The 21,070-nt window shown below is 45.6% G+C and overlaps 2 protein-coding genes across 2 annotated transcripts in view; one reads left to right on the top strand and one right to left on the bottom strand.

Annotated features, from left to right (window-relative positions):
• The window catches only part of SLIT3 (slit guidance ligand 3), a 591,462-nt gene extending 582,353 nt beyond the window's left edge, over nt 1-9,109 (bottom strand). The window contains exon 1 of the mRNA XM_077895576.1: nt 8,916-9,109. Coding sequence (XP_077751702.1) covers nt 8,916-9,094 — 179 coding nt within the window. The 5' untranslated portion in view covers nt 9,095-9,109. The remainder of the gene's footprint in view (nt 1-8,915) is intronic.
• Nucleotides 1-21,070, top strand: part of SPDL1 (spindle apparatus coiled-coil protein 1) — a 373,127-nt gene that overhangs the window by 70,517 nt on the left and 281,540 nt on the right. The window lies entirely within an intron of this gene.

Raw genomic sequence — 21,070 nt, 5'->3', positions numbered from 1 at the left:
CCTCAAATCCAGAATAAAAATAATAATTAGCCACATAACCATAATGATACTTTTCTTCAGACCTGACCTAATGGCTTCTTCTCTATATACCCTTGTTAGATGAATCTTCCTAAAGCACAGTTCCTATCATTTTAAATTGGGCTTAGGCTTTCTTTTGTTCCATGTAACTATGAACTTCTGCAAATCTGTACCACATTTCCATTACTATCTATGGGAACCCTATTCATCCTTCAAGCTCCAATTTGAATGCTGACTACTCCCCCAAACTGGACATGATGGTTGTACCCCCTACTGTCCAGAACACAGCACTAAAGATTAAACATTAAACATGTGCTCACTGTTTCAATTGGGACTCATTTTTTCCTTCTTTTCTCCTTTCTCTTATTTGAGGATTGGGTTTGGAAGACAAGAAAGGGGGCTGACTTCAAAGGTTTGTTGAGGAATGGCATGATCAGTGAATGGAGCACAGACCTGACACACCAGTCAGCCTGAATGAGCCTTGATTCTACTGCTCCAACCCGGGAAAGTTACTTCACCTCTCTTAGTTTCCTTATCTATAAAATGAGGACAGGATGAGTCTCTGCCTTGCATGATTGTTAAATTAAGTAAGAGAAAGTGTCTAAAGAAAGGATGAGAGCAGTGCCAGGCACAATGAGGGACTTAATAAACAGCAGCTGTTGCAGTGGCGGTGATTGTTGTTGTCATTATCATCATCATTGTTTAGAAATTTGGGGAGAGTCTGTGCACCTCTATGCTTCACTCCCCATCACGTTCATTCCCAGCATTACTCAAGCAAATGTGCTGCTCTGTGCCAATGGGCACCCAAGACATTACAGAAAATCACTTTGCAAGAGTGAGGCTTCTCAGTGGAGCTCTGCTGCTGACAGAAGAGCCCAATTTCTCAGACTACAATACTTTACAGGAGAGAACTTGTATACACATGCACACGCACACACACATACACACACATCCCATCTCATCTCATGCTCATGAGGCTTTTGGCACCAGCCTAATAGGACAAGCAAGAATGAAGCTCAAGTCACAACTGAAAGTGCTATGAGAAATCAAGACTTTATAAAATATTTAACAAACAGAGGAATTAAGATTAATAGGAAATCATTCCAGAGAAAATATGAACAACAGAACCCCAGGGAAAGGAGATGCTACGGGCCAGTAAGATCTCAACATTTCTATCCATCCCAGCCAGAAAGAAGAGGACAATATATTCATGTAATCCACATCCCAGCCATAGAAAGACTTTAAACAAGGAGAGAGGACTCCGTTACATTGACAACCTGGATAAAGATCCATAGGGCAAGCTCAGGAGCACTGCAGAGGGAGTGGGGGGAGGAGTGGTAACACACTAGATGAGAGAATCGAAACAGAAAATGTTGCTGAAAAGCTGATGAAATTAAACTATATGCCAAAATTTAATTAGGATAATGCAAAGTGTTGGACTCCAACATGTCAATTGCACAAGTCTGGGATGGGGAACACAGGATAAAATAGCAACAGGGCAGAGAGCCACTGGGGATGCAATGAACAGTCTGGTGGAAATAAGCCTACCCAGAGGTGTGGTTGAAGTGAAAATGCCCCTTTAGGATGTTGACAGAAGTCCAGATAGCAGGGAAGTAGAAGGATTCATTCTAACTAATGCAAGCAAAGAAAACTGGTACCTATTTGGAGGAAGAGAAGTGGGAATAGGAAGAGGGCCTGTCTCAGAGTCTAACACACACAGAATAGTTGAGGCAATTATAAAAATGTATGGAAGAGAGAAGAAGACTAAGATAAGTGGGTAGTGAGAAACACGACAGCAGTAACATTTTTGAAATCCTACCATTTGGAAGAAGGATTATACTTGCTCTGTGTAACAACAGTCAGGGGGAGATAAGTTCAACCCCCAGGCAAAGAAAATTTTCTTGTTAAAACTGTATTCTAGGGATCCCTGGGTGGCGCAGCGGTTTGGCGCCTGCCTTTGGCCCAGGGCGCGATCCTGGAGACCCCGGATCGAATCCCACATCGGGCTCCCGGTGCATGGAGCCTGCTTCTCCCTCTGCCTATGTCTCTCTGCCTCTCTCTCTTTCTCTATGACTATCATAAATAAATAAAAAAAAAAAAATTAAAAAAATAAAAAAAATAAAACTGTATTCTAAAGTGGAATAAATTGCTTTAAGAAGAACGGAGTTCCTCCCCACTAGATGTAATCAAGCACAGGAGAATGACCACTCACTCTCTCCAAAACTGCTGGTGGAAGATCAAACTGCACATGGTTAGAACTTGAACTAGAGGAACCCCTTCAACCCTGACAATCTACATGGTTTCAAATCAGGCTTTGTCTTGAACAATTCCATAGTCAGTAAGAATTATGATAAGGGGGACCTCTGGGTGGCGCAGCAGTTTGGCACCTGCCTTTGGCCCAGGGCGCGATCCTGAAGACCCAGGATCGAGTCCCACGTCGGGCTCCCGGTGCATGGAGCCTGCTTCTCCCTCTGCCTGTGTCTCTGCCTCTCTCTCTCTCTCTCTCTCTCTCTGTGTGTGTGTGTGACTATCATAAATAAATAAAAATTTATTTAAAAAAAAAGAATTATGATGATAAGGGTACCAAGAGTACTCATGGAAGATACATTGTGATCTGGACAGTCCATGTGAGTAAATTCAATAGGAAGGGGGTATTTTTATTATTCCCACATTACAAATGAGAAAACTGAGGTCACCCGGCTGGTAGGCACAGAAACCAGGAGCGGACCCATCTAGTTCTGAAGTCTATGTCTTTACCCAAAGGTTGTTATTTTTCCTACCTCCTTATCCACTCACTATTGAGGTTCAATCACACACTCCTGATGAATGTTTCCCAGGGAATGGTGTATCAAATATAGTGCTGGCGACAGAACTACAAAGACCACAGTGAGTGGGAAGAAAAGTACAGCCTTTGGCAGACCAGCAACAGCAGTACTTACAAAACACAATCCAGGTCTTCAGAATAGAGAAGCAGAAGATTCCCATTATAAGCACTTCCCACCTGGACAAGGCTGATTTAAATTTAAGGCTGGAGGGATCCCTGGGTGGCGCAGCGGTTTGGCGCCTGCCTTTGGCCTAGGGCGCGATCCTGGAGACCCAGGATCGATTCCCACGTCGGGCTCCCAGTGCATGGAGCCTGCTTCTCTCTGCCTGTGTCTCTGCCTCTCTTTCTCTCTCTGTGACTATCATAAATAAATAAAAAAAATTAAAAAAAAATAAATTTAAGGCTGGAGAATGATAAATAATAGAGAGTCCTGAAAACTCAACACCATGTACCCTAGCAGAGTACCCTCTGCATCTATCCTATCTGAAACTAGTAATGGTCTGGAAAAGCCTCCATGCCTTGGTTTTTTTTTTTTTTTTTTTTTTTTTCCCTTTTCAGAGTTAGTTCTAAAAAGGGTTAAGACCACCTTACATAATGAGGGTGGAGCATACTAGTAAATACAGCTGTTTCAAGTAAAAGCAGTAACAGAGGCAGACACGGGAAGTCAGTAAAAGGTATTTAGGGAAAGACAGAAGGAATGAGCATTGAAAAAAAAAATGTCAGGGCCAAATATTCCCCATGAAAATCCAACCCCCCAAAATAAATAAATAAAATGCATTCCGTATTTAAATATACCACAAAGCAGCACGCCCATGGAAAAGATATAAACCACTTCAACCATAATCCCCTTTTTATGGAACAGAGGCCAACCTGGGCTTAGCTAGAGAGGAGAGGGAGGGGACCAGGCACGAGTTTGCTGGGCACAGTCTACATGCAGGCGAGGAGCTTGCCTCGATGGGACACATTGAGAGTAGGCATCTCAAACTTTCCAGCTGGATGGAGCCTGAGATGAAGAAATAGAAATGATAGCCATGGTCACCACTATTAATAGTTGATGGAGGCCTAAGTGCCAGGTACTGTGTTAAGCACTTCCTGTTCACTATTTCTTTTCTTTTCTTTTTTTTTTTTTTTAAGATTCTATGTATTTATTCATGAGAGACAGAGAGAGAGAGAGAGAGAGAGGCAGAGACCCAGGTAGAGGGAGAAGCAGCCTCCATGCGGGGAGCCCGACGCGGGACTCGATTCCAGGACCCCGAGGATCACGCCCTGAGCCAAAGGCAAGACGCTCAACCACTGAGCCACTCAGGCGTCCCCCTGTTCATTATTTCATTTGATTCTCCCCAAGAGGAACATTTACAATGCACACTTGACAGGTAAGCAGTAGCAGCTGGAGAATCAAAGTGCCAGGCACTGTGCTGAGTGCATTACATGGTTTGTCCCAGGCCACGTTCACAACATGCTTACAGGGCCAGTGTGATTTTCATCCCTATATTACAGCTGTAGAAAGAGGGTACAAAGGCGTTAAATAGACTACTGCCCAGAAGAGTGGAGTAATTTGCCCAGGGCGCAACAGCAAAGATATAACAGAGCCAGAATTCAAACCAGAGCTGTCTGTCTCCAGAGCCCACAGCCTAAACTAGTAGGCATGGGGTTCTGAAACCTTGCCACAGCCCACTTGGTCCATGCAAAAGATTCCATGGCTCTCAGATCTACCATTCTCACTTTCCAGGGGAGGAAGAACTCAGTGACAACAAACAGAACTGGAGAGAAATAAAATAACAATAAAAATGCAAAAAATGCAGAAATATACAAGACCCAGATGATCTGCAAAAGCAAAACTTAATAATGATCCTACAAATACATCAATTAATACAAGAAGAGCAGCAATCAAAAACCACAGAGAGCACAGGATGATGCTGATGAGTTCCTGATTAGAAAGGTCTACAGTGAAGCGTTTGGGATTTCTAGCTCTTTTCAGGGGCATGTGCACAGTAGGAGTTTTGCAAGGTTGCTAAGCAATGCCTGGCAACCAGACTCCAGAGTGGATCACTCATTAGGAGTTCTTGGTAACTCTAGTAAGGCAATAATTTTAGTTCACAAAAGCCAAATGTTAGAAATCCTTAATAACTCACATAACAGATTACTAGTAAGTTGCCTTTGGCCATACATAAAAAAAATGCAGAACCATAATCGCCCATCTTTCACTTGTAAGAACTAAAGAAAACCTTGTATTTTTGAGACTTATTCATTCAGTCCACACATTCTGGTTGAAAACCTACTATGTGCCAAGCACTGCTGTAGGCACTGGGGAAGAGGACCATACAGGGAAATCTATTCATACTACACCAGAATTCTACTTTCAGGAAAATGAGGCCCAGAAAGGCAGAGCAATCTATTCAGTTGCACAGCACACTGGAGGCAGGTGCGCTTAACTGCTCACATCCAATCCACAGGTTCACCAGGAAAGCAGTGTGCTTCTCTGAAAGGCCACATCACCATGGGTGGCTCAGAGAGGCCCCACAATTCACCAAACTGCCCCTAGTCCTCCGGGCTGGTTCTGAGGCTAAGAGTACCAGGATGCAGGGCTTGGCCATGGAGCATCTTGGCAAGTCTCCCACTTGACCTGGAGACCTCTGTGGTCAAGTGAGGGAAAGCCTGTGACATGGTGTCGGTTTTTATTGGACCTAACCACCGGCGAAGCTTGCCATCAGCTGGAGCGATGGAGAAAATTAAGTTACCACATTCTCACGTTTCAGCCTTTTGCCCGTTTTCCTTCGCAAACAGGAAATGTTTATTTAAATACAGCAGTCTCCAGCATGTTCCAGAGCCAAGTGAAAAACCAAAGATGTCCACTCTTGCCCCACTCCACTGTTCAGGCCACCACCTCACCACGGGTGAGAAGTAGGCCTCTGCTTGCCTTTAGGCAGCACAGGGAGAAGGGGCCCCTTGTGAGAGTTCGTTTTCATCTGTCTCCTCTTATTCCAGGCTGAGATTGTGGTTGGAGAAGAATTACATCTGTGGGCTCCTTTTGTACTCAGAAGGGTAAATGCGACATCTGTTTACTCTGTGCTCCATGGTAAATGTTTTGTTTCAGGCACCACCATTCACTTCCTCTCCTCTTGTCCTCTATCTTTGCTGCACGGATAATAAATTACCCTGAATTCTCCCCTGCGTTTATTTAGCTTTCTTGTGGGTGTCACCTCCTCATTGAAGGAAAAAAAAATTGTCAGTAGTTTATAAACGACAGAGAGTTTCTCTTTCTGTGTAATGTGCTGACATTATGGAGAAGAAGCTGGAACACAGACCCCAAACTCTGATACCAGCTTAATCATGAACAATATAACAGGCCCCACTCCAGGCCTGAAGCAAAGCCCAAATGGTGACCACATTATCCCCATGCAGATTTTCCTTAAGGGGTGGCACGAGCAGATGAGGCCTCAGAAGTCAAAAACCCCCAGAGAAACAATCACACACACACACACACACACACAAACTCTCTCTCCTACAGAAAAGCCTCTCTGGGAGGTCAAGTCGCAGGAATGGAGAAGGAAGAAAATGCTTCTCCTTTGTTATAAAACACAACATAAACATTAGAGATCAGGAAACTGGATTTTAGGAAGGTCCTGAGCATGTGATGCCAATGCTGACAGGCCATACGCGCCCCCATGAAGAAATGAGTCCTGGGGAGTTTCAAAGGCTCACTAAAGGAAGTTTCCTTCTGTCCTCTTGCTTACATTCTTTAAGTTGAATTGCTGGTTTTCTTCTGTATATGCAATGATTTTATATACAGTTACTGGAATGCAGTAGATGTTCAAGTAATGTTTGTTGAATGAATGAAGAAAGAAATGAATGAGAAATTCCTCACCAGAGAAATCCTTCCCATAGCTTAGAAATGCCAAACATACCCCCCAAGAGTTTGCAGAACTCAACCGTTCCATCTGAGTTGACTGACAGAGGATGAGAGGTGGTGAAGGATGGTTAGAGGGGTGCTCCTCACCCCTGCAGCACTCCTGACCAAGCTTTCTTCTAGAGGCTGCACACTCTCCTTGGGGAGGTAGAAGATCAGAATGAGGAGCCAGCCTTGGCAGCTGTGTCCCTCCATTCACATCAGTCAAAGAGGCACCAGTGACTGGAACCAAGGGGGATGAGACTCAAATGCTGAAGACTACTTCCCACTCTGCCAATGCCTGTGAATGACCATGACTGCAGCAGGACCCCATGGGAATGCCCAGGACTTAATCTCCACCCAGTTTCTCCAGTTGTAGAACAGATGGGCAGTTCCAAGCTGCCTGGGTCTCCTAGGGAAGGTGGGTGGGTGGCATGTTGGCAGTGCTGTGCCTGTAGCTTCAGAAGACTTCCTACATGCCAGCAGGAGAAGAGCCCACTCTCCTTGGTTTCCCAAACATGTGCCATGTTTTCGAGGATGGAGGAGAGATTGTCTCAAGACTCCAAACAGGAGAGCTAATGTCATAGCAAGCTGAATGTTTGCAGGGTCTACCTGAAGCAGTAGCTAGGGCAGCCTATTTCTATGACCCGAGCCCAGTCAGAACCCTCACAGGACCGTCTATTTACAGATCTTGGCCCAAACTCACCCTTGTTCCAAAAATGGCTAGCAGAGTGGTAGATATCCAAAAAATGCCGCTACAACAAATTTTTAACTGGTACTGTAACATTTAAGGTCTGAATTAAGCTGTGGACACTTGGATTGTGGCTCCTTTATTGCAATTAACTTGCTGCCATTATCTTGGACAAGTCATTTCAAATGTCTGAGCCTCCTTTTCTACATATGCTAATGAAGGTTCAGCTCCAACACTCTAGAATTGCATGAACACGCAGAATAACGAATGCACTTGAAAAAAAAAAAATGTTTTGAGTCACAGGAAAGCTCCAGGAAAAAGGAAGGCAGTTCTATTGAGTCTCTGCCCAGGGACACATGGGGTTCGAGGAAGAGAAGTGGAGTGACGGGAGGTGATCAACAGGAATAACACTCTCTAGGACAATTCATTCAGTCTCATGCCACTCTCTTTCGGCCTAAAGTCAAGAAGGCAGACTGGAAGACCCAGTGCGCCCATGGCTAAAATGGGGAGCGAGACAGAGAAAGAGCAAGACATGGGGAAGTCCATTACGCTCGAGCAAACCCTCACCCACTTCTGGGCTGTGTTCCCAGGCCGGTTCCAACCCCCTCCACCATGTCTCCCTCCTTCCTTACTCCCCAACTGCGGGCTGGGAAGAGCCCACCCTCGGAGTCCAAGTTTTGAATTTGGTCCGAGGATCAAAATGATAAATGTTTCCAAAACGTTGACATATGAAAAGTAAATATTTGGTTGCACAATTGGGGTTAAAACGAGGGTCAATCCACCCCACTCTCCGAACGCCTCTCCTCTCGCTGCCAAACCCGGGATCCGAGGCTGAGTGCGGTTTGTAAGATTATAGCGCTCGGTCTCATTTAAAGGGCTGTCAGCATTTCCATTCCCCGGCCCCGTGTGGGGAGGCATCTATAACCGAGCCATAAAAAATTCACCCCGGCTGCAACTTGGCATCTGCGAGGCTGCGCTCCAGGCAGGGCGGGCTCTGCAAGCGCCCGCTCGGAATTCGTCCGGTCCCTGCGAAGTTGGACCTTCGCACACGCTCCCAACTTCGCTCGCAGGGGCAGCCAGAGTGGCTCACCCCAGTCCGGGCCCCCCGGGGCTGGGGCCCTTGCGCCCCGTCCCTCTCGGCCTGCGGACCCTCGCCTCCCCGTAAGGCCGCGCCGGCTGCGGGGCTCGTCCTCGCCCAGCTTCCCGCCTGCGCCGCCGGACGCTGTCAGCGGGCCCGCGTCGGCGCCTGCACCCCGAGCAGCCCTGCTCCGCCGTGCCCGCCCGGCGGGGCTTCCAGAGCTCTGTCCCTGGAGCGGCGCGACGCCGCGGACCCCAGCTCAGGAGCGAGGGCTCCGGCCCGGGGCGGGGGACGGCAGCGGCTGCACCCGGGGCGGCCGAGCGGGGAGGCGCGGGGGCGCGGGGGCGCGGGGGCGCGGGGGCGCGGTCTGGCGGCCGGGGCCCCTCGGCGGGGCCGGGTGGGTGGCCGGGGTACTCACAGGCGCTCGGCGTTGCGGGGTACGCCCCGGGGAACCGCCCGGAGGCCCAGCCCGTGGCAGTCCACGCTGGCGGCGGAGCAGGTACACTTGGTGGGGCAGGCGGCGGCCGGGGGCCACGGCCCGCTCAGGACGCTCGCCAGCGCCAAGGCCAGCGCCAGGCGGGCGCGCGCGGGGGCCATGGTGCGCGGGGGCCCGCGCCCGGGGGAGGCCGCCTCGGCGGGGCAGGACGCGCGGAGCCCGAGCGGCCGGGGGAGCGGGCGGCGGGCCGGGCGCGGAGGAGGAGCGAGCTCGGCGCTCAGGCGCACGGGGCGCGGGCGGAGCGGGGCGCGCCGGGCGGCGGCGGCGGCGGCGGCGGCAGCTCCATGCGCGGGGCCGGCGCTGCCCCGCGGCGCATCGCTCGGGGCGCCCAGGTGCCGAGCGCCTCCCGGCCCCGCGAGCCCGCTGCCGGGGGCGCGGGCCAGGTCGGCGAGCGGAGGGCGAGCGCGGTGCGGCGCGGCGCCCGGGGACGTCCGCCGCGGGGCTGAGCTGCGGGGCGCGGCGGCCGGGGCTCGGGGCGGCCGGGGAGCGGGCCGGCTCTCGCGCTCTCCATTCACTGAGCGGGGCAGACACCGGAGACGCGGGGCCCACCCCTCCCGCCCCCCAAAAACGCCAGCTCCGCCTCCCATTGGCTGCGCCGCGCGTCATGTCGACTAAGTTGGGAACTTTGCTGGAGCGCCCGGGAGCCGGAGGGGAGGAGGCAGGGGATGAGGGAGAGGGAAGGAAGGGGCTCAGCCCGCAGGGCCCCGGGAGTGAGGCCCGTCCCCTCCTCGGCCGGCGGCCGAGGCTTGACCAGGCTGGGGGCACGTTTTCCTTGCTCTGGCGCCGGGCGAGGCGCTCTGCTCGTGTGCTTTCCTTGGGCCCCAACACCGTCCTGCAGGGGGGCATCTGAGCACCCCGTTTTACAGATGAAGCGAAACTCGAGGGGTAGAGCGACCTGCCGGAGGCCACACCCACGGCTGCTAGGTACCCTAAGCCGCAGCGCTCATGGTCCCTCCTGGGCGCCGCGGCCCGTGGAAGCTGGGCCCTCAACCCCTCTACAAACATCCTCAAAAATTCCACCTCATCTTGGCCAAGATCCTCAACTTCTTCCCAAAGGACCTATTGTATTGACACCAAAAGACCTCACAGTCACACGTGTCACATAAAATGTTTGTCCACGTCGTTCTGGTCTCTGCTGGCAAACCCTACACCCAGGCCTGCCCTGCTCTGCCCAGACCCAACGCGAGCTGCGCTGCTCAAAGTAGTGACGGCAGCAGGGACGTGGACCCCTGCATGGACAATGCCTAATCATAGTCAGCGTCTGCTTCCTGACTGGGTGACTCGGGGCCATTCATGTCACCTCTGAGCCTTGGTTTCCTCAAAGCAAGGGGCCACAGCTCTGTCTGGGCCCCCCTCACCGTGTTGCTTGGAGCATCAAAGAAGAGAAAGTGTTTTTGCAAAACAGTGATTCGCATGTGAGACATCCCTCCTGCCCCCAGAGCCTTCATTCTTCCATAGCACTCTAAATTGGCCAGGTCTGAGCTTTTCCAGATGCTCTTGGGGAGGGGCGCGTGTGTTAGAGGCTCCATAAATACTTGTAGGAATGATTTTGTTTGTTTGTTTGGAGGGAGATGGCAGGAACTGGAGGAAGTATTGCCCAGACTTCCTTGAGGTCTGCTCACAGTGGAAAAGTCTAAATGAGCCCCGAACATTCGCATGTGCATGCGTGCACACACATACTTGTGCACACAGATGCTTATACTCAGGCTCTCTCACACACACACACACCCATATACACACACTCAATCACATACACACATATGTACATGCATATTCTCACACCACACACAATCACGCGTACCATACCACAATAACAATTATGCCACTGAGAGCTCTTTCCTTTTCTTTTATATAAATATGATTCTAATTCCTTCTACCTCATTTTCCTTCAAGGAAATTTTCAACGACTTGACCATATCCTGTGAATTTATAGTAGAGGTGCAGATTTTATTTTATTCTATTTAACATATTTTCAAAATCATAGCTCCAGGCACCCAACTGCACGTAGGTGTACACATGCATACACAGTCACACACACTTCAGCCCCTCCATCATTCATAAACACATTAGGTGTGATTTACTGCTGTTATTCTTGGGAGCAGCTTTCTATACAGATGCTGTTGTCATCGCCCTCTGGTGGCTATAGAGGGTGTATGCTCTGGTCCATAGGGTGACTTCAGCTTTTAAGAACTCTAAACATCCTTTCCTCTGAAACTTTCCTCCAAACCTTGAACCAATTTAGTACCAGGACTGAGGCAGATGAGAGAACTGGGCAAAGACCCAAGGGCACAAAAGCGTCTCAGACTGTCTGGAGCAGAAAAGAGTGGGGTTTTCTTTGTTTTCCCAAATGCACGCTAGAGCATGTTTTGCAATCCCTTTAGGCTGGGCCTGGATCTGTGCTCGAGCACAGTGTGGGGCTGGGGGTGGGGCAAGGACTGTGTTTTCCATTTAAGCTGTTGGAGGATTTCATGAGCCTGACTAGATCTTTAAGTGACTTCATAGGCATTCAAGCGTGCTTGCCTTTCCTTGGGAGAACACTTTAGAACAGAGCCTGGGAGTCAGCTATCCCTGAGGAAGAGGCAAGTGGAAGAAACAGGAGGTACACAGGACATGGCCTTACAGAATCAGGGAGTGTGGCTGAAGCAACCTTGAAAATCACCTGATCCAGCATTTCTGCAAGTGTGTTCTGATGACTACTGTTCTACATGTTTCTTCAAGAAAGTGGGGAAGGGAGTTCTTGGGCAAAAATAGGGTGAAAAATGCTCATTTCACCACTCTTGGAGATTTGTATCACCAATGAGCATATTAAAGATTCCAAGAAGTCCTGCAGTAAAGAAACCAGTTTAAGGTTTGTTGAACCCAGTTTCCCAGTGTAGCTGACCCTTCTACATGCAAACTTAAAATTCTTTTGAAATTTTTGGAGAACACCCAATATAATTCAGTCCCTATATTCAATAACATGGAAACTGAGTCTCAGAGAGGGAAGGGCACTGGTACAGGTTATCGAACTAATTAGTGCAAGAGCCAGAGGCAGGCTCCAGGGCTCCCAGTGTCTAGAATTAGGCTCCATCCACTCTCTCCTACTGATTCTGAAGCATTACTCCTCTCAGAGAAGGATGAGTAAGTCCTTAGAAGGTCAGTTTGTTGAGTAGGACTTTTTATGTCTAAGCACCAGAGATGGCTTTTACACTTTGTAGTGTGATTTTCAAAGTTCCACATAAGCCTCTGGGGCCAACTTTTGGATTTTTTTCCTTTAGTTTTCTCTAGGTGTCTCAAAAGCAAACTGCCCACCCATCCTCCCCCAAGAAACCCACCTCAAATTTTCTCCCCCTCCTGTTTTCTATCTCTCAGTGGAAGTCACCACTATTTACATGGCTACTGTAATCAGTTGAGGTTTTCTGGTTGCAATAATAGAAAATAATTAACTGAACTAAAAAATAGTTTTTAGGAAGGCCTTTGGGTAGCATACAAAATTAAAGAGGAAGAATCTAAAGAAGGAAGTTTTTAAAAAGACGCAGACAAAGCAGGATCTAGAATCAAGCCCAAGCCCAAATTTCCAAATTCCCAAGATGCAAAGACTGGCTTCAGGCTGTGTGAATCACCTTATTAGCCAAAGAAGACAAGAATCTATGGATAACAATTCCCTGGAAGTTATACTCAGTTAGGCAGGAGGAAGCAGTGCTCTCAAAGGAAAACTAGGGAACTGCTAGCTGAAAAAGCAGGGCAATGACAAGATGGCAAAACAGCACCAAAGTATCTTCCCTCTGTTTCACACCACAGCCATTTAGTTCGTGAGTCCCATTAATTCTTCCCCATGAGTATCACTTGCATCTGTCCCTCTTCATCTTTGGGCCTCCTGCTGTTGTTCAGATCCTGGTTTCATGCATGGCCATTGCTCATACCAACCTCCACATCAATTCTCTTCCTTTGTCTTTTGTTTCACCAATTCATCCTTGGCCCTGATGATCAAGGGATTTTTCTAAAACGCACACATGATAATGCAATTCTATATCTCATCTCCTCCCACTCTCCCACACCCACTCAACATCACTCCTGAACATTTTTCCTGGCTCTCCCCTATCTGGCTAGCCCAGAGTCAGTTGAGCTATCCATTCCAACAGGAAACCTTGCTGATCAAGTCTATTAGATTCATAAAGTCAGAGAATCTATAGGATCTATTAATTCCAACATTTATTATAAAAAATTTCAAACATACAGAAGTACCTAATTCATTTTTGCTTGATGCTTGATGCCTAGAGATGCAAATACATCTTTGATGATTGATGAATGACTAACAAGTATGTGAATGAATGATCTCTCCAATCACGTAGCTTATTTGACATTCTCTTGCTGCAGTTTTACTTATTTTGATCAGTGTTATTTGATCTTTTGGGGGAGGAAAATGAGACTACATTCTTCTAGAAACTTTGAGTGGGTTTTTTTGAAACCTATACACATTCCCTGCCCCACTCCCCATTATGGTATGTTTGTTCCCATCCCATTGTAACTTACCATTTGTGCTAGTCATTCTCCAGTGGATTTTCCAGATTGCTCCGCTCACCACCACCCTGTTCTCTTTGCTAGGAGGCTGACCTCTATGGACTGTATCACGTGTATTCCTTTGGGTTTGCCCATGTGGGGAACTAGCCCAGAAATCTGGAGAAAAGGCCAGTGCTTCCCCCAAATGACAGAAGTGTGGCAGTGGCTACCTTCCTTTACTGAAAGTCATAGTTCCTGATCTCCAGCTGCCAATCCTATCTCCTTATCTCTTTAAAGTGTAAGAGTAGGAACAGCCTCCCGCAATTGCTAAACCTTGGCCAGTCCCCAACTCTTGATTCCTTCATCCTGCCTCACTTTTCTAAATAGTCCTTTTACTAAACCTTCTTCAAATTACTCCTTTGGGTTATGCTATTTCCTACCAGGGGCCCTGACACGTATACACTACCTCACTGAGCCATCAAGGCAAATCTGTGAGGAATATGTGAACAGAGAGGGGAGGGAGAATGAAAGCTCTGATTTGAGATTAAGACGGTGATTCCTATTAAATCTAACTGGGGGAGGGGAAAACTCACATATGTGAATTTTAGGTCATTTCAGGGGAGCAAAATTAAGTAAAGGTACCATCAGCTGGACCTAGAATATCATTTTTTTCCATGCAAATGCTTCTTTTTCTCTCTCTTGAGAAAGAAAGAATAGTAAAGTTTCACTGCCAGTTACTCTATTGAGCTTCTCCAAAGGTCAATATCTACTCTGACTAGATAAATGTTTGAAGGATGAATACCTAACTTTGAAATAAATAACCTATCCTGGAAAGGAAGATGGAGCAATAGAATCTTCCAAAATCTAGATCCACCTGTAGTGGACAACTCTTATTTGATCTTTCACTACAACTATGTCATTATAATTTAGGACTTCCTTGTTCTTATATGAACTTTCCTCCCTCTCAAGAAAGTGGTTTTCTTGGGGTAAGCACATGATTGACATAAGCCAATTAGAGTCTTCCCTGAAATTTTTCCAACTGGAACTGTAGAAAGAGATTCAGTTCCTCTGTGATTGTAAAGCTGGAACATGTGAGAAACTGGAATGAGTAGATGTATTTTCAGTTGTGTGGTCCAGCTGGTAGAATAAAATGGATTTGACCCATTTTCTAGAAGTGTAAGTGGCATCTAGCTTAATTTAGCAATCAAACAGCCATTTATTGGGAACATCATATATGCCCAGGAGAAGACACAGCCCACAGCTGCCAACAATCCAATTAGGAAGATAAGTTCAAGATATATGAAAGAAGGTAAAAAAAATATGGTATAAAATTAAATTCTAATTAATGTGAGTCAGCAAGTGCTACAAAAATTCTTAAAAAAGGAGAAATTACTTCAGGCTGGATTGGAAGTGTTGAATGCCATTTGGTTTTTGGAAGATACATAGATTTGATGAGTTCAATGAGAGTGAAAGGGTCTTAATTCGAGGGAAGCAGAGGCAAGGAGGCAGGAAGAGAATGGTATAAAAGTGTGAGGAAAGGGTTTTGGGAATGCGGAATATAAGAGAGTTTAGGGCAGATTTCTATTGGTTAGAGAGCAAATTTGAGAAAAAGCTTTGATGCCAGATTTGCTCTTGGACATGAGTTGGCCACCTTGCTTTAGAAGCTAGAGGGCCCTGTGCAGAGGCAATGACTAATCTTGAGCAATGCTACAGATTGGCATCCCCAGAAAAGAATCAGAAATGTGTCCCAGATCAACTTTGCCCTGTTCTGTAAGGAGGTCAGATGAAGTTAGGAGCTCTTATTTCTCTAAACTGGTGCATCAAGATGGTGGTGACTCAGCCAGATGTGGGGTCAGTCTCCTAGTCCTTAGCACCAGAATGTTGACCTGAGAGGCCTGACAGACAGGTGAGTGCAATCACAAGCCTGTACAAACTATGCAATGAAGATTTGTCTCATATTTGGGCAAAGCAAGAACTATCACTGGGGAAATGGCTCTCCAAATTGAGGAGTATTAATCACCTAATTAACCGAAACACCTGCTCATAAAACTCATCCCACCCAGGGAACCAAATTAAACAAAGCATGAGGATGTGCCACACAGACTTGGCGGTGGCATCTGCATTCTTGGCTGGCTTCCTTGGGCACTGGGGCTCACAAAACTCTCCAGCCAGCTGTTGGGCTTGACAGAAACTTTAGAATACCACCCTTGTTTAGCAAAGCAGTGATTAGTTCAAACTCAGAGAAACTCCTCTTGAAACTTACCTGGCATCATGGGTGCCCCGGATATGCTGGGCCTATTCTGAGTGTTTCATGCATATTAACTCTCTAATCTTGATAACAACCAAATGAAGTCCCCTATTGTGGCAGAAGCTAGCTTGATGCTCAGGGATCCAATTTCTTCTTTCTGGGAACACAAGAAGAAGACTTTATTTCCCAGCCTCCCTCCCTAGCCTTCCTAGCAGTTAAGATAGGGCCATATGCTTCATTCTGACCAAAGGAGTTTATGCAGAAGTGATGCATACCATTTCCAGACTTGGTCTTTGAAATCTCTTACATAATCAGGCAGGCTTTCTCTCTTTGCCCGTTTGGTAGACAAATGGAGGGGATCCAGTGAAGAATCAGTGAGTGTCCTGAGAGATTGGAGGAGCCACAGAAAGGAAGACATAGGAATCTATGAATCACCACACAGAAGGCAATGACCATACAAGCTGTAATAAGAGAATAACCTAACCCCTCCCCACTGAAATTTGGGGGTTGTTTCTTATAGCAATTAGCATTAATTACCAATGCAATCTTGAAATTATGTTTTCCCCAAATCACACAGGATGAATCTTTGGGAAAGCTGTTATCTATGTGATACGATTTCAGAAACAGGAAATTTCCCCCTCTCCAAAATAATACCTCCTCCTATTGGCTAATTAATGAAACAGTTTTATTTTTCTATAAATTTATTTTTTATTGGTGCTCAATTTGCCAACATATAGAATAACACCCAGTGCTCATCCCCTCAAGTGCTCCCCTCAGTGCCCGTCACCCAGTCACCCCCACCCCCCGCCCACACCTCCCCTTCCACCACCCCTAGTTTGTTTCGCAGAGTTAGGAGTCTCTCATGTTCCGTCTCCCTTTCTGATATTTCCCACTCATTTTTTCATTGACTTATTTCACTCAGCATAATACCCTCCAGTTCCATCCACGTCGAAGCAAATGGTGGGTATTTGTCGTTTCTAATGGCTGAGTAATATTCTATTGTATACATAGACCACAGCTTCTTTATCCATTCATCTTTCGATGGACACCGAGGCTCCTTCCACAGTTTGGCTATTGTGGACATTGCTGCTATAAACATCGGAGTGCAGGTGTCCTGGCGTTTCATTGCATCTGTATCTTTGGGGTATCCCCAGCAGTGCAATTGCTGGGTCATAGGGCAGATCTATTTTTAACTCTTTGAATGAAATGGTTTTAAATAGTAACCCTAATTATCAGCCTTTTATTTATATCTTATTTATTGATTCAGTATATTTACTGTGTACGTTTTGGGTGAAGGTCATGTTATATGTTATAGTGAAGATAAGGTAAAACATGATTGTTACTCTTGTGGAGTCTTATTTGGGCAAGAGATGTAAAACAGTCCATTAAGCAATAAAATAAATATATAATTAAAAATTATAAAGTGTTGAGAAGGGAATGAACAAGGTGGTATGATAAAGACTAATTGAGGCTGGAAATGTCTCAAAAAATGGCCATGGAAGGAAACTCAGAAGACAAGAAGAATCTAGCTATGATACAATAAGATAGGGAGTGGAATAGATCACTATTCCAAGAGACAAAAATGGCACATGAAAAGGCCCAGTGGTATGAGTTCACTAGTTGAGGAACATAAAGAAAGGTACTGTAGATGGATCCCATAATATGAAGGAGACCTTTTCTGGGAAGTTCAGAATTATTTCTTCTTCACCATTGAACTGACCCCAGGTTATGTGAATACTACAATGAGTGGTATTACCCCTATCATTTGTGTGTATGAAGAGAAGCCTAAACTTTTGGACCAATCTGACCTGACATAGAATCAATTGCAATTCCAGGATATTTGTATATTAGGGACTAATAAAGGCACATTAATTAGGGGATTTGTATAAAAGCTATCTTGTATAGGTAGTATCATTTTTTCTCCACAGTTTTAAGTTTTCAATGTGGCTACCAGATAAGGGATGAAATTGATGAAAATCACTGGTGTAGGAGGTTAAGGACCTTCTAACCCACTCTTGGAGCCACTGCCTCATTGAGTGATTATCTAGTCTTGGATAAAGAGAGTGCATTTCTGTAAAATATTTTATTCCCAAGTTTAGCTAATGGCATTACCATCTACCCAGATGGTCAAGACAAAAACCTAAACATCATCTTTAACTTTCTCCTTTTATTACTTTTAATTCATCCCATCCATCAGTTCACCAAGACTTCTTGACTCCTCAACTTAAAACATTGTGAGATCCTGCCCCAAATGTTCCCTGTCCTTGAATTTGTTCTGGCCATAATGGCCTCTAACCCAGGCTCTTTAACTGGCTTCCCTGCTCAACTCCTCCAGTCACTTTCCAGAGCCTTAGAGGTATTTCCATTACTTACAATTATTTTTTTTTTTTGTATTTTTCCTGGGTTCATTTTTAACTTATAAAGTAAGGAGAATCCTCATAGTGGGAATACTTCCAGAGCTCCTTCTTTTTTGTTAAAGATTTTATTTATTAGTCAGCAAACAAGCAAGCTAGGGAGAGGCAGGAGAGAATTGCAAGCAGACTCCCTGCCGAGCATGGAGCCTGATGCAGGGCTCGATCTCAACACCATGAGGTCATGACCTGAGCCTAAATCAAGAGTCGGACATGCAACCAACTGAGCCACCCAGGCATCCTCCCACCCCCGCCCCACCATGCTCCCTCTCAAAGTATATCCTAGCTTATGGGTTGAGATAGTAGATGTGAGCTCTTTTCTGTTTTCCCTCAGTTGGGGGAGTAGACTTTTGATGGTCAGAACCCCTTCCCTGTCGATAAGACAATCTTTTGGGGTGAAATGAAGAACTTAGGTCTCTTTCATTCCTGTCTCTACTCCACGCACGTTTATAAATTGACCTCAACAGGGACGCCCGGGTGGCTCAGTGGCTGAGCGTCTCCCTTCAGCTCAGGGTGTGACCCTGGGGTCCCGGGATCAAGTCCCCCATCGGGCTCCTGCAGGGATCCTGCTTCTCCCTCTGCTTGTATCTCTGCCTCTTTCTGTGTGTCTCTCATGAATAAATAAATCCCCCCCTCCCACAAAGAAAAAGAAAGAAATTGACCTCAACAGTCTCTTGGCAGAGTAGCAGTTTTTCAAAGCTGGCAGGATCCTAGACTCCTAAGAGGAGGACTTCAGCCGGCTGGAGGAGTCCAGATTGTGCGGTGTCTGACTTGAATCAGTTAAGGGCAGTCTAAAGGGTAGTCTACAGGGTAGTCTAAAGGGTAGTCTAAACTACATGCATGGTAAAGAAGGATCTTTGTCTCTGCCTTTATCTCTTGCTTCACTTTTTTTGCAAATCTTTATTCCCACTTTGGCTGAGCCATAGAGAATTAAAATTTCCTGAACGTGTTTACCATCTGTCAAGTTATCCAATTTTCTTCACAGTTTCTACAATGCCCTTGCCCACCTCCTTTGGTGAAACTGTCCTAGTCCTTTGCCATGCAGCTAAAACATCTCCACCTCTGTGAAGCATTTTATGCTTCCCTCCATTAATACCCTCCCTGTATTATAGACTTCTTCATTTGATTTGTGGCTAGAAACCTCTATTCTGCACCCTTTACACTAATATAATTATCTACTTATGAATATTCCTCCTGCCCAACTAGATTGTGAGTCTCTTGACAGATGGAATGTAATTGATTGAACTCCTTGAGGGAGCTGTCTATCCTCACCGTGTCTCATTCCTCTTTCTTCAATCCATCCATTTCAGAATTTCTTCCCAACACTGAAATTGTTGTTTTAAATGACCTCTCCATTTTTCTAGTTAATTAAAGTCTTAGAGTCATCCTTCATTTCTTCCTTTTTTTTCATACACAACATCTAAATAATCAGCAAATCTCATTTATTTTTTCTTCAAGTCCAGAATTTAATCACCTTGTTTCAGGTCTACCATTGCAACAAATGACTGTTACTTCTGGCCTGGATTCTAGCAATCATCTCCTAACTCCTTATCTCCATTACTCCCCACCTTCTTTTTTTTTTTTTTTTTTACTCCCCACCTTCTATAGACAACCTGTACTCACCAGGCCCACATTGTTAAACTATGCATCAGATCACATAATTCTTGTAATCCAAAGCTTCTTATAGAGACTTCTGCTTCTAGATATGATGGAATAACAGAAACTAGATCTAGCTTTCCACTTCAAGCCTATAGAAAACTGGAACAATATATAAAAAAGATGATTTTCAAACATTGGAAATTAGGAAGTATATGACTACTCCCTGAAATGGAAAACAAGTCAGGTAAGCTATACAATTATGCCACCTTACTTCCTATAGGTAATTTCCAGGCTGCAGTACAGGGATGAGAACTCAACATTCTAAGTTGAGCAGGCAGAGAGATTGGAAAGACAACTGTGCCTGGTGTTGTAACATTGTGTACTTAAGAGGTGGGAGCTGAACAGAAGAGGATTCTAGGATCTACTGAGAGATTCCCTTGAGGCTTTGGCTGAGTATTTTTTTGTGAGAGAAAAATACATCGGTCTCAGGAAAGAACCATCTGACAGGAATAGGCTGAATCATTCCCATAGTTCACATAAGACTGGGCATGGATAGTGTTTTTTTCACCAGCCACATTGAAAGAGCCTCATCAGAAGAGTATTACCTTCGCAACGGAGCTGAAGGCACTTTGGACCCACCCTAAGAAAAGCTTAAAAACAAGTCTCAAAAGGCTCCAACTAATTCTATGTAACTTAACTGTAAGAATAAAATCCATGCATTTTAAAACAGTAGAGCACCCAACAACGTAAATTTCATAATGATTGCCATCCGTTTAAAAATCACCTGGAACATAAAGAAGCCTGAAAAATATCAGTTACAAAAAAAAAGAAAGAAAAAAAAAGAAAACAAACAGACACAGAAATGGTAGAGATGATATAATTAACACCTAATATAAACATAACTTGCATATTTAGGAAACAGAAGAAAGGAAGATAGAAAAAGCAAATGGAACTTCTAGAGATGTAAAATATAATATCTAACATGCAAATCACTGGATGGTATTGGCAGCAGGTAAAATCTACCAAAATGTCTTGTACTCAGAATTTATTTAAAAAGCTCTTATAGCTCCATAATTAAAAGACAAATAGCCAAATTAAAAATAAACCTAAGACTTAAAGAGACACTTCACCAAAGAAGGTAGATGAAGAGATATAAATAACAAGTAGACATATGGAAAAATGCTCAAAATCAGTCACAAGGGAGATGCAAATTAAAATCACAAGACACCAGTGCATAGCCATTAAAATGACCAACATCAAAAAGAATGAAATTATTAAGCCTTGACGAAAATATAGAGAATCCGGAGCCCCCATTCAGGGCTAACAGGAATAAAAAGGGT

The sequence above is a fragment of the Canis aureus genome, chromosome 4 (assembly GCF_053574225.1).
Source record: "Canis aureus isolate CA01 chromosome 4, VMU_Caureus_v.1.0, whole genome shotgun sequence".
NCBI classification, from domain to species: domain Eukaryota; kingdom Metazoa; phylum Chordata; class Mammalia; order Carnivora; family Canidae; genus Canis; species Canis aureus.
Note: the sequence above shows the minus strand (reverse complement) of the source record. Positions and strands in the feature narration are given on the sequence as shown.